This window comes from Bombyx mori, chromosome 16 (genome assembly GCF_030269925.1).
Source record: "Bombyx mori chromosome 16, ASM3026992v2".
Taxonomy (NCBI): Eukaryota; Metazoa; Arthropoda; class Insecta; order Lepidoptera; family Bombycidae; genus Bombyx; species Bombyx mori.
Genome location: NC_085122.1, coordinates 6021137 through 6034315, shown reverse-complemented (window position 1 = coordinate 6034315; position 13179 = coordinate 6021137). Strand labels below are relative to the sequence as shown.

The 13179-nt window shown below is 35.3% G+C and overlaps 3 protein-coding genes across 4 annotated transcripts in view; 1 reads left to right on the top strand and 2 right to left on the bottom strand.

The window, feature by feature from the left end:
* LOC101739744 (citron rho-interacting kinase) overlaps window positions 1–13179 on the bottom strand; it is a 160089-nt gene that overhangs the window by 35648 nt on the left and 111262 nt on the right. The window lies entirely within an intron of this gene.
* Window positions 1–13179, top strand: part of LOC101736939 (rabankyrin-5) — a 63834-nt gene that overhangs the window by 10278 nt on the left and 40377 nt on the right. The window lies entirely within an intron of this gene.
* LOC101736812 (uncharacterized) lies at window positions 1325–9121 on the bottom strand. The gene is made up of 3 exons (XM_004928829.5): window positions 8269–9121; window positions 4860–5018; window positions 1325–2947 (listed from the first exon to the last, which is right to left on the bottom strand). The coding sequence occupies exons 1-3, from the start codon at window positions 8312–8314 to the stop codon at window positions 2682–2684; spliced, it is 471 nt and encodes a 156-aa protein (XP_004928886.1). The 5' UTR covers window positions 8315–9121; the 3' UTR covers window positions 1325–2681.

Genomic DNA, 13179 nt, shown 5'->3' with positions numbered 1-13179 from the left:
AAAACCGCGGAAAAACTTCCAACACTTGATCATCTCTCTCTTATTGGCCTAGATAATACTAGTACCTGATGATGAGCGGTATTCCAAACCATGGACAGCACCAGATATGCCGTGACCCAGCTTGAAACAGATCGAAAAATTGCGATCCGAGCGGGGGATATTATTCGGATTAGAACGCTTGACTGCATCGAGGCTGGAATAGCCGGGACCATGTGATAGATAAGCTCAAGAAACTAGTAGTACTGGAGATTAGTATGAGTAACTTTAGGTGTACATATTATTACGCGCTGGGGTTCGGGATAAATAATAGTTCCACCAAGGTACAAAACTAAAACTTTATTTAACACTCAGAACACTTACAGAGGACCTTACAATTCGTAATTCGCTTCTTTAGCTTCGCTTCAGGTGATCCGTTCGCTCTTTCACTTCGAGTAGATCCGATTACTAACTAACTGCCTTCGTGACATCCCTGAAACGCTTTTATAGTCGAAACGACATCTCTATAATTATCGAGAACATTCCTCACAAGTATTTTCGATATGAGTCTGCCATTTGATAATAGATGGCGTTGTACTTCTCGAACGTTCTCGATTGTACTAGGTCTTATGATATTCGTTTCTGCTATTCGACGATAGATGGCGTTGCTCTTACCGGCGCCGGCGCGGCGGCGTAACAATATTGTCATATAAGATCCTATAACTCTATTATGGACGCGATGATGTAAGCCCACGGAACTGATATTCCATATTTACCCGAATTATTTCTTCGTAGTGCCTCAATCGATAAATAAAAGACCTAAACTTTTGTATAAAATAAACTTAAAACAAACAAAAGGAATTCGTCCGACGGGGGACACATCAAACGAAAAACAAAATTGTTATTTTTATTTAATTTCGAGCATTTTCATATTTATCTTTTTACCTTTTAAACCTTCTCTGGACTTCTACAAATAATTTAAGACCAAAATTAGCCAAATCGGTCCAGCCGTTCTCGAGTTTTAGCGAGACTAACGAACAGCAATTCATTCATATATATATACATATATATATATAGATATATAGTTTAATTTAATTATTGAGCCTTTTATAAAAGAGTTTCTAATTTCTTCACAAACTTTGTGAATGCCATTACTTTTAACATTAGAACTGGCGATTGTTTATCTATGGCAAGATCGTCGTTCAAGGAAAACCACATCCTATTTTAACAATCCTTATTAGTTTTTTTTTGTTTGTAATCGATATGTTCGTTCAATTCATATACAATACATATTCATATACAATAAACAAAACATAATTGATTGAAGGTAAAATCATAACAACAAACATCCGCACTAAGGAATGATTTATTTTTAATTTAAAGCAAATGTCATATAATTAACAAATTACTACATTATTTTAGACGACGCACACAAATTAAAAGAATTTTATTCAAGGCACATATTATCAAAATTAATTACATTCAGTTAAAACGCTCTTAATATTTCAAATTAAACTCATAATACCGTGACACAATATTGTTTTTAAACCAATAATTATCAATTAGTAAAAGTTAAAGGATCTGCCACGTCTATAGCTGTGTTGGTGAAATTGCATCAAAAGTTCTGTCAATTTATTAAAACTTTATCCATTGTCTCAAAGAGAGCGCTTCAAGTGATAAGACCACCGATTGTACTTTAAAACGTTATTGTACATTTTCTTTTCACGAATTATTTTGGCGTATAAAAAAGGAAACTGTAAATTTTTCTTAGTACAGTAATTCCCTAAAGACGGTCTTCTCCCAAGTAAAGAAATAACGTTACGAAAATTTCTGAATGTTGTTATCGCTATGTTTATACGTCACTGTGGCTTTGGGATGCCATAATCAGCAGTAGCGCTACACCATGCCATACCTGACCTTGTTCCGTATCCTCTTCTATTATCAATGGTAATTAAACACAAGAGCTAACAGTCTTAATATAACTATTTACTATATATTAACGTATGACTAGTGTTGGTATAAAATGAAACATTTTAAATTTGTTGTTTTTTTTTTGGTATAAAAACTTAAGGGTAGTTTACGTTTTGTGACAATTTACATTTGTGTTGTTTTTTTATAAAAAAAATTTCGTCCGTCTCGTGTAGACAATGCACATATTCATGTTTACTGATTGAGACGTTAAGGCCCGCCCATAATATTTTAGCGAATACATAATTATATTTATTAAAGAAAAAAATAAAATCGCAAAACAGTAATTATCTTAAAATTAATACAACACTTATTGTAATCGCTGAAAAACAGATAGTTTAAAACATGGCCTTCACAATTACCATTCGTGTCTTATTAACACGACGTGTAATGCAATAAAAATAATGATAAAAAGGTGAAACCAGTATTTTGGATGAATATTAATTTATGCTTTTAAAATGAGTACTGCAAACTGATATTTAAAGCTACTTGAAATTAAGCTTAAATAAAACCTTGTTACAATTCAGGTATTTATACCTGTAAAATATTAACGAAATTAAAACCATCTAATCTAGCGATCTAATATTATATTCAAATTTTTCTACAATAATAATAATAAAAATAAAGCTTTAAGCTTCTCGTATATAATTTTAAAATAAATTTTAAACGATCATTATGGCATTTTCATTATATGATATCGATTTTCTATAGCGTAATGTATTAGCATTAAAAATTCATTAACTTGTAAAATTTAGTGAAATGATAATTAAAATAAGAACCAAGAAAGAGTTGAGGGTCAATCGGATAGCTCCGTTACATTTGTCTCCCTCGCAGTAACAGTAAATAGTTTTTGTCACCCTCTCTGAGTCACTCGGGTCTTCGAAGCAAGTCGCGTTGTATGCGTCGTAAATCGTCGAAACGTATTGCCATTTTCCATTGATTTTCCTCTGCTCGCCGTTCAGAGTTTGCGACGCGCAACCACGTTGAATTCCCGTGGAGTTCACTTGAAAGGAAAAAAACATATTTCTTTTTTGTGGGCAGTTAGACTCGTCTGACGTTACCGGGTTACCAGCACTCGTATACCACAAGATATAAGTAAATATTTGAAAATAAAATATTTAAACGTATTTCGAACAGTCAAGCTCGCAATTTAGAATTAATTACTAGTCGCTCCATTAGTCTTTTTTTTTTCTATGTATGTAGACGGTGCCATTAACAAATTTTAATATGACGTACTTTATCTCGCTGTGATAGTGACTTTATCGCAATAAAATTACACTTTTCGCAACCAAATTCAGCTGATATAACGTGAGCCCTCATTTAAAGCACGCTCCCAATAATTATTCTAAAATTTTACTCGAATCGAAACGCAGAGTGAAATATCATTTATTATGCTTGCATATTGAATATTTTCTGAATATTTGCATATAAAATATGGCAGTGGATCTTTAAGCTAATAAAAAAAATGTAGACTTTTTGTTTTAAACGACATTTGGTCAATTTTGCAGGAGAGCTAGGTTACCTTAGGACATTTTTGACATGACAATAAAAAGCAACGTTGGCTAAAAAGCAATATTCGATACTGGTTACTAATGTTACTTAACGTAGCATAAAAAAATATAAATCTAAATCTAATAGAAATGAGAATTCTTTCGAAATGTTTTTAAATATTTAACTCGCTAAATATACAATATTATAGTTTTCCACGCGTTTATATGAAAGCGGTCATATTATGTGATTAAGTAGATTAATTTATTATAAATATTATAATATTTCTTAAATATTTTTATTTGTTATGAAATATTAAAATTTCTTATTTCATAAATATCATATGATAGAAAACGAGAATCATTGTGTCTTGTATGAAATACGTGCTGTATTACGTAATTGAGAATGCAAATATGACATAGACATTTAAAATTAATTATAATTGACATTTATTTCGAAGGTATCACAAAATTCTGGTTTTGAATTCGAAAAATTTAATACGGTTTTCCTGTATCCTGGTCATGAACAATAATGTTTTTGTTTGCGCAAAAATGTATGTGCATTACTTACAGGAAATCATGTTTGTCTACTGATGTTAAAATATTATAATATTGTACTCACTCGTGCTTTACAGGGAAAACTAATCAGAAAAATAAAACTAGTCTCAAAATTGGTACAGGAAATCGAAAGATCCTAGAAAGAAATTTTGAAGTCGTCGTGGCCTAAGGGATAAGACGTCCGGTGCATTCGTGTTGAGCGATGCGCCGGTGTTCGAATCTCAGGCGGGTACCAATTTTTCTAATGAAATATGTACTCAACAAATGTTCACGATTGACTTCCACGGTGAAGGAATAACATCGTGTAATAAAATGAAACCCGCAAAATTATAATTTGCGTAATTACTGGTGGTAGGACCTCTTGTGAGTCCGCACGGGTAGGTACCACCACCCTGCCTATTTCTGCCGTGAAGCAGTAATGCGTTTCGGTTTGAAGGGTGGGGCAGCCGTTGTAACTATACTGAGACCTTACAACTTATATCTCAAGGTGGGTGGCGCATTTACGTTGTAGATGTCTATGGGCTCCAGTAACCACTTAACAACAGGTGGGCTGTGAGCTCGTCCAACCATCAAAGCAATAAAAAAAAAAAAAAAAAAAACGGAACTCTCGGTTAGGTCCTACGCGCCCAGTTTTTTTTGAAATCGTTTCTAAATAAGTCGTGTAAAAAGTTGTTTAGTTGTGTTGCCATATTAAAAGTAAACCATTTTTCCTTAAGTGTAGCGTAGTAGTTGAATGTTCATACATGGAAACGACTAACGCACATTACGTAACATCAGTGTCTATTACCCTCGTCACGATAAATCATATATCAGTATCGTATCAATTCGATTCATTTTCGTCATTGATATGATTAAATTTAATCAACTCACTTCCATTATCGACCCGTAGGTAAGTCTGTTTCTTGAAGCACATAGTTGAGGAATGACATTCGACGAGGAATTTGTCGCTGTAGTCAAAATTTTCGCACAGGTTACTGGTCTTGTATGGGTCTTCGGGATCGCATTGATAACAACGCAAGCTCGTCGAGGCTGTAAACAAAATGATTGGTTATTTTTTAAATTCCCGGAAAATTCCGCTGAAAAAAACACGTCGAATATTTTTCAAATGTACTCGATGTACTATTACTAACTACAACACTATACTGTGCTAGCAATATACAAAAGCGTGAAGACCTAAATAAGTACTTAATTTGATTACGAAGCTAGTTAATAAGTCGTGATCACGTAAATTATCATGACGAACCCAGACTATCTGTCCGGTCACGCTAAGGGATAATAAGTACATTAACTAATTTCGCTGAAACTATTGATTCGCTTTCGTATTTAATTTGAAATTATTGTGCGCGGCAGTAAACTCATAGTCACGGTGACTCAGAGAATATTTTGAAAAGCAAAAATTGACTAGAGACTGTGTTATTCGACTTTTGCTTAGTCATTTTTTTTTCTTCAGACGAAGAACAAGTTCACGGCTTTCCCGCTGTTGTTTCTTACGGGACTCCCCATAGACAAAACCCACTGAGTTTCTGCTCGGATCTTCTCAGAGGGTCGCGATTCCGATCCGGTTGTAGATTCAGCAAAGCACTTTTTTGCTAGGGCTAGTGTTAGCAAGTCCTCCTAAGTGTAGGTCCGTGATCTTATCAGCCAGTCCACCCGTAGTTGGAATAGCTTCTTAGGCTGCGAGGGATTAAGTAGGGAAGGGTAAGTAGGGAAGCAGTGTGAATGTTGTTGCATGACTTTTCGTGACATAAACAGAATGGTGCTACCTACCTGTTGAGGTTCACAATACGTCTTGTAATAACGGTAAGCAAAGTAGCGAAACACCGCTACAGTTGTTACATTCACAATACTGTCTTTCCTATTGTTACTGCTCAGAAATGCCCAAAATGATTACAAACAAACGACGTTATACTCTTAGTATTAAAAACATGATTATTCTACCGGAACGAATACTAAAAAAATATGAATTGGCTTCCATAAATATTTTTACATCCATTATTATATGTGTGGACAAAATTTACAATGAAATTTAAATGATTTTTTCTGTACATCAATTACTCTTTCCAAAAGAATTTTAATTTGTTTGAAGCCACGATTTCAGTACAGCCCAGAATTGACCTTCGAATTCTTTGGATTTTGAATTTTTCGTTTCTCATGATCGTCGAGACGGAATTCCTCGCAAATCTAACCGCTTAATTAATTCGAATAACCTCTGTTCAATTGAATGAAGCCGTTTTGAACAATTAAAGTATAATTTGTCGGAGAGCACATAATAAATATCTATGAATAACGCCAAAACCGTCCGTTGTGAGTGCTATAAGTGAAAAAAACTGTCCACATAATAATAATTATTATACTCGTATAAGGAATATTTTTTCTTTTATTGATTTCGATCTAAATACCATTTGTATACCCAAAAAAAGCATTGAATTTTGTTTATTTTATTTACCAAAAATCAATCCTGATGACTTAGTAATTTATGTGTTGTAGTTGATCTCTGTTCCAATCACTGTTCCGTTGTAACTGGTGCCCATAGATCCCACAATGCAGCTACCAAGAGCTTGTGCAAATAAAAAACAGTTGAACTGATAAAATGGGCTAGCAAAAATCGGGTTACCCCAGTTTTTATTTTTGACTGTGGTTCTAGAAACGCTATTTAGGGTTACGGTTCCAAAGTTTAAATCGGTCTTTCCCAAAGTGGGCGATAACGCCCCCTTGTGGGCGCTGCAGGCCTAATGGGGGCGGTAAGAGACCGAGACAAAAATAGAGGGCGTTGTATAGAGGCTTGGGAGGCGATTTTTAATTTCATCTAGAACTCTTAGACACGACTGAGCTCTCGCTATAGTGGTTTTTATTAGGTAGAAAAAATTGGGGACGCTAAAAATAATTTATTCTTAAAATGGGCAGTAGACAAAATAAGTTTGGGAACCACTGGGTTAGAGGATGTTTAATTTTTTCTGATTTTTCTCATGATTGTTAAAATTAATCCTGTCACCCCGTTTCGGCTTGTCGATGAGTTCTGGGACACCCTGTATATGGAAGTCGCAATTGTGTATCTGGTATATTTTTCACTTAACATTATGTCATGTCATTCGGACATTCAACTCATTCGGAGTTCAGTATAATACATATACATCAATTTATGGAATTATCGATTAAAATAAAAATCATAATTATTATTATAGTTACATTGTTTTTTGTTTGTAAAATAAGGCGTAACTACTTTATCGGTAGTGGGTAGATTTTAATGGATTAAAGGCTAGATTTTTAATTTATCGTGTCGATCCTCGATCGAGAACCTTTGATTCGTTTATGTTCGATTTAGCCTTCGTTACGCCTACAAAGACGTGACAAAATTTTGAACCACATGTGTTCGGACGTTAATGTATGTATGTATTAAGTTCGTTGCCCACATGGATGATTTTAATTCTCTTATAAGTATGTCTGTTTATGGTCAGGTGTTCGTTAACTGTCCATTGTGCCCATTCTTGTATTTATGCCTTTTAAGAGGCCGTTATAAGAGTGTGTAATAAATAATTAAAATCACCCAAATATGTACTTTACTATTTCATGTAGGCAAATCATTCTGTAGGAAAATACTGCTTTGGTATATATATGTATAATAAAATACTCATCGTATTATTTATGCGATGTTCTGGATTACTGAAACATGCGAATCAAAGACAATTACAGGCGTATCCTACAATTCTACAATTAAATGACATTATTGATTTCAACGAACAAAAGAACATCATATGGTCCGGATTAAGAACCTACTTCTTTTGAAGTTGACTAAAAAGATACAGAATATCTTTTAAAACCGTTGAATAAAAGATATGGCAGATGGTCGCCTCAATTTTAAATACAATTAATAATAAGCTAAATTAACAGATTAGGTTTAGGATCGTTTCATCTCTAATTCGCCTTGCTTTTATTCTTGAAACATCTTTCAGTTCTGTTTTTTTAAATATTGAATGGTTCTAAATTTGTTTAAAATAAAGATAGAGACAGAAATATTATAGAAGTAAGTAGCACAAAGTAAAAAATAAAAATATGTGTCAATTTTTATAGATATCATGAAAACAATATTATAAATGTGACAATATGTGTTGATAACACCGTTTACGTGCTTGTGATAATGAACACTAACTTCATAATATGGCATTGTATTTATTTACTTGCATTGTTTAATATAAATGAACGGATCATTCAAGAGATTTTTGTTCTCGAAAATCTGATCTTGACCGAACTCTTAATTTATTTATGAAAAACATTTACTTACCTTTCCAAAATGATGCAAACGTTAATAGTAATACGACTAATTCCATTATCGAAGCACTTCTCTGTTAAAGATACACAAAACACAAAAAATATTTTTATAATACAAAAACAAATCTAAATGTTTAATTATTTAATTGACATTTACGAGTAGTTGCGTATTCACAAAGGCCGCGAGCGTGCGAGTGCTATACACCCGTGCCCGACTGTAAGGCCACCAACACAGCTATACGCCACACTCATGATTCACAGGAAGGAAGCCCAGTGGCAAAACGGGGCATGTCCAAATAGTTGAAATAAGGTTCTTATAACTGCACGGATAGCGCTGAATCACACGATCGATGTTGGCGCCGGCGCGAGACTGAAGCAACTATCGGCGGCTCTTCTGTTGTTTGATCGGTTGAATAATAGTTCTCGCAATGCTCCCCAGTAGCGGCCGCATGCTTAACACAATTCAAACAATTTCCGTTATCGCGAACTTTTTGTCAATCTGTATGATGGTCAGGTTCTGTAGGATTGTGAGCCGGACCATCTAAAGAAATAACCCGGGACTAAATCGAAGCTCACTATCTCACCCTTTAACCTGAAATATATGATTGCTTCGTCGCAAATAGAAGTAGGAAAGGTGGCACCTACTCTCGCCAAGATGTTGATACCAATTTTGCTTAAGATACTGATTAGGAGGAATTTCAGCTTCGTCGGATTATGGGAAGTAGCCTAATAGTTTCACGTGTCATTAATGAGAGAAGCGATGTCAGAGTTAAAAAAAATAATTAAATTCGATACCATACGATTCCAATTTTTCTTTTCAAGGCTTACTTAAATATCTCCATAACTATAAGAATAATCACGAAAGTTCACTAGCTTTTATTTCCAGTTTTTAGTTTGCGGACTGTCAGGCTGCTATTTTTAATCTTTCCGTGAACTCTTTGTGTTTGCAGTTTTTTAAATGTATTATTTTAAGAAATACCTGTTGGCAACGTATTTCGATCAGAAAATTCGAAGCATAAAATATTTTGTGTTTCCTAGGGTTATCACGAGTACGATACGATTCAAACACTTTCACGACTTAATCTTGCATTTGTTTTATTTATTTTACAATCATTATTTGAAATCTTCTTCTTCTTCTTTCTTTCCTGTTAGGGTATCTAATAGGGTGTAGAGCTTGAATTAAATTCATCCATTTGTATAGGTCTTGGGCAGTCTGTTCTATCTCCTTCCACGTCGTACCAAAGACGCCCAGTTCCTGCTCTATGACGCCAAGTTGTTCTGAAACGGCCTCTCTTATTTTTGCCAGACACTTTCCAGGTCAGTGCTATCTTGGGCTTTCTTAATGACCAATGCATGACCAATCCAATGCCGCGTAAGGATCTCCCTTTATATTGGTGTCTGCTTGGTGATCCTCCATAACTCGTTGTTAGTGATCGTCTCAGGCCAAATCATTTCCTTTTGGGCTTTTTTTTCCTACCTATACTGATAGCCTTGAGAGGCTATTTCAGCTTCACCCTAACGTGTGTAGGTGAGCTCACGGGGCTCAAACCGGAGTGTTGCTAACACTGACCCTAGCAAGAGCAGTGCTTCGCAGAATCTACCACCGGATCGGAAACGAGACCCACTGAGAAGATCCGGCGAGAAACTCAGTGGGCTGTGTCTATGGGTTAATTCGCTCGTCGAGCCCTTCGTCGCAAGCGACGGGTTCGACGAGGACAGTGATCAGAGCTTGTGGTGCCTAAAAGCACCGTTAATGGATCGGGAGGATCCGTAATGACGTGCTTTGGGCGACGTCGACCTTTTCCGGGCCTTTTCGAAGTGGCGCATCGATGCCGATTGTAGATACTTACTGACAGAGTCGAGCTCCAGGTCATCGTGGAGATCCACGTTCCTCAGGAACCATGGTGCTCCGACGGCTATCCTGCAGAATCGCGATTGAATAACCTGAAGGGGTTTCAAGTTGGTGCGGGCCGCGTGAGCGAACACTACGCTTGCATACGTCATGACGGGGCGTATGCAAGTTTTGTAGAGATTATTTCCAAAATTGGGTGTAGGCACTCACAAGCACTAGCATTCACAAACGCTTGGAGTTTGAAATAATAAATTATATTTAAGTATATTATGTTTAGAACGAATCAGTAAATTTATCTCAATAATGTAAACTTAATAAGCTGAATGTAGATCATTGTTTACAATTTACTAAAACACAGTGTGCAGTTGATTCGTTGTCTTAGATTTACAATATGTTTTATTAGCCTCCTCGTTTCTTAAGCCGTTTTGGTGGAACTAAAGCAAAATCGTTAGCTAAAAATGCACACTTGATAGATTTGTTTATTTTTTGTTAACACAAACGGCTCTTGAACCGGTTCTGTTCTATAACATGTTTTTGTTTCAAAAGTATTTCCTTTATTATTATATTTTTTATATTTATACTTTGTATGCTTTATATTATTATATTTTTTATAATTTTTACCATCAGGTGGGCCGTATGCTCGTTTGCCTACAAGGGCAACAAAAAAATAATAATTCAATACACAAAAATGTTGGTTTTCTTAATTATTGGTGAAAGAACACATAGTGTATGCTCACCACTATCCTGGTCATTTCTACCATGTAGCTGTAATTCGTTCCAGTTTGAAGGCTAGAACAGCTGTACTATACAAGCTGTTTAATATATATACTTAACAATTGAAACTTAGTCCTCATGTCTCAATGTGGGTCACGGTTATTATATTTATGAGCTAGGGTAACTACTTAACATCAGTTGGATCGTGAGCTTAGTAACCAATCTAAGGTACAATGGTACCTCAATTGAAAAGGTCATGAATCGCTATGCTATGAAGTGTATATATTAATAACTTTCTTTGCCCCGGTAACCACTTAAAACCAGGTGGGCCGTGACCTCGTGCACCCATCTTCGTAATAAAACCCGCACAGCTCGCAATAAAAAATTATCTAAGCTTAGAGAAAAATGGTTTTGTCAATCTATTTTGTTTACGATAGGCACCGACTTGGCTCTGCACCAGGCATTGTTGAGGTCCATGGGCGACTGTAAACATTCACCATCAGGTGGGCCGCATGATCGTTTGCCTACAAAGACAATAAAAAAAGTATCACGTGACGTCATACGAAAATATTAAGATGGCAAAATGTCATGTAGGTATGTTCCATAAAATGTGACCCATTAAAACATTTGGAAACATTGTGGCCAAATACACAGTACGGCACACTTCCTTTGCTATTTACTGATAAAAAATTTAGATCGACAGCCGTTTTTGTTCGTTTTACCAGTTCCGTCCTTGTACTGAAGAGAACTGAAATTTTAAATATGTACATTCGTAACAAAACACGATAATATACTATATACTTTAATGATTAATTAAATCCTTTTGTGTTACGTATATTAGTTATTTTAGCTGGGTTGAATACATAATGATTACCATTTTGGTTTTGATATTAAAATATAAAATGCTAGTGATTAATTAACGTGACCACGAAAACAGAAGCTTTTATTTATCGGATACTGGTGGCCTGGATGCCTTTCCAGTTTCACTAGAACAGGTGAGCGACCAAAGACTCAGCCAGGAGGGAAGGGATTTGTTAAAAGTTAAAAACTAATGTATTCGTGACCACGTAAACTGTCAAGCATTCGTTACGTTGGATATAATATAATGACAATAACAAGGGTGAGATCAAATCGTTAAAGTCTTATGTATTATGTCTACGACTCGTGAAAACCGAAGTACGTAATAACTAAATTTTAGTTCTATTTCTAGTCCCGCCACCTTCTGCTCTGCCAGACCAATGATGTGTACTTTCGTAAATTTCTTCAATATAAACACAATAATCTCTTTGTTTGTAATGAAAAAGCACTCAGTTTTATTACTCATTCGCCAGGAACCGCATCCTCAGTATAAATCCATTTAATGTAAACGGTTACGTTGTATGAGCAATAATGTGACGTCTGGCCGGGAGAGTTCAATGAACCGAATCAACATCCCTCTGGATAAATATCTACCTATATTATCGTGGTACCTATATTATATTGAAATGGAAGTGGGCGGGACATGTTGCACGATTAACTGATCATATATGGACCAAAAAAGTTACACTCTGGAACGGACCCTTAGGCAAAAGAACAAGAGGTAAACTTATAACAAGATGGGAAGACGACATTAAAGCAATAGCTGGTCCAAACTGGAGAAAAGTAGCTGAAGACAGAATCAAATGGGCATCACTGGAGGAGGCCTTCACCCAATCTGGGGTTCCGGTAGATTAAAAACTACATAATATTTACTAAAAATTATACTAAAATCAAACATAGATTTAAGTTATGTAAATTTAGTGGAAATAAAAAGGCTTTATTATTATTATATTATCGTAGGTATTACACCCGGATGACCCCCATACTTTTGATAGTAAAAAGTTATCTCGAATTGTTTTTTTTATTTTCGGGCTGCATTTAACCGTGATTAGAAATTCATAAACTTACCTGGTAGCGTAGTAACGCATTAAAATTAGCGCCATTACTTGAAATTAAGAACAGCAAATTATCACAGAACCTCACGCCGCGTGGAACGGCCGCGTGCCAACAGATCGTTCAGTAATGATTAATAGAATTAATTAAAGTTAATTAAAATATTATCATTATGGTCGAACGATGGAGGACGTCATGCTGGAATCGAATTTCCTAATCTTCTAATATTCGGATACAATAAATAGTAGAGAAAATAAGTTAATGATCCATTTTACCCTCGAAGGCAAAAAAGTTCAAATGTTCTATTTCATTTTACTGTAGCCATTATAGAACACAACATATCTGACAGACGCCTGAATCTCGCTTATGAAATTTTCAAGATAAGTTTGCTTATTAGGTATATACAAGTTCCGAACAAAGAACATTCCCCCTCAGACCCAGCCCACT

Excerpts from the sequence above, each read along its gene's own strand:
- LOC101736812 (XM_004928829.5), bottom strand. The coding sequence starts at position 8,314 with ATGGAATTAGTCGTATTACTATTAACGTTTGCATCATTTTGGAAAG. Across the intron at positions 5,019-8,268 it reads GTTTGCATCATTTTGGAAAG|CCTCGACGAGCTTGCGTTGT; the intron begins GTAAGTAAATGT and ends TTTTGTTTACAG. Across the intron at positions 2,948-4,859 it reads CCTACGGGTCGATAATGGAA|TGAACTCCACGGGAATTCAA; the intron begins GTGAGTTGATTA and ends TTTCCTTTCAAG.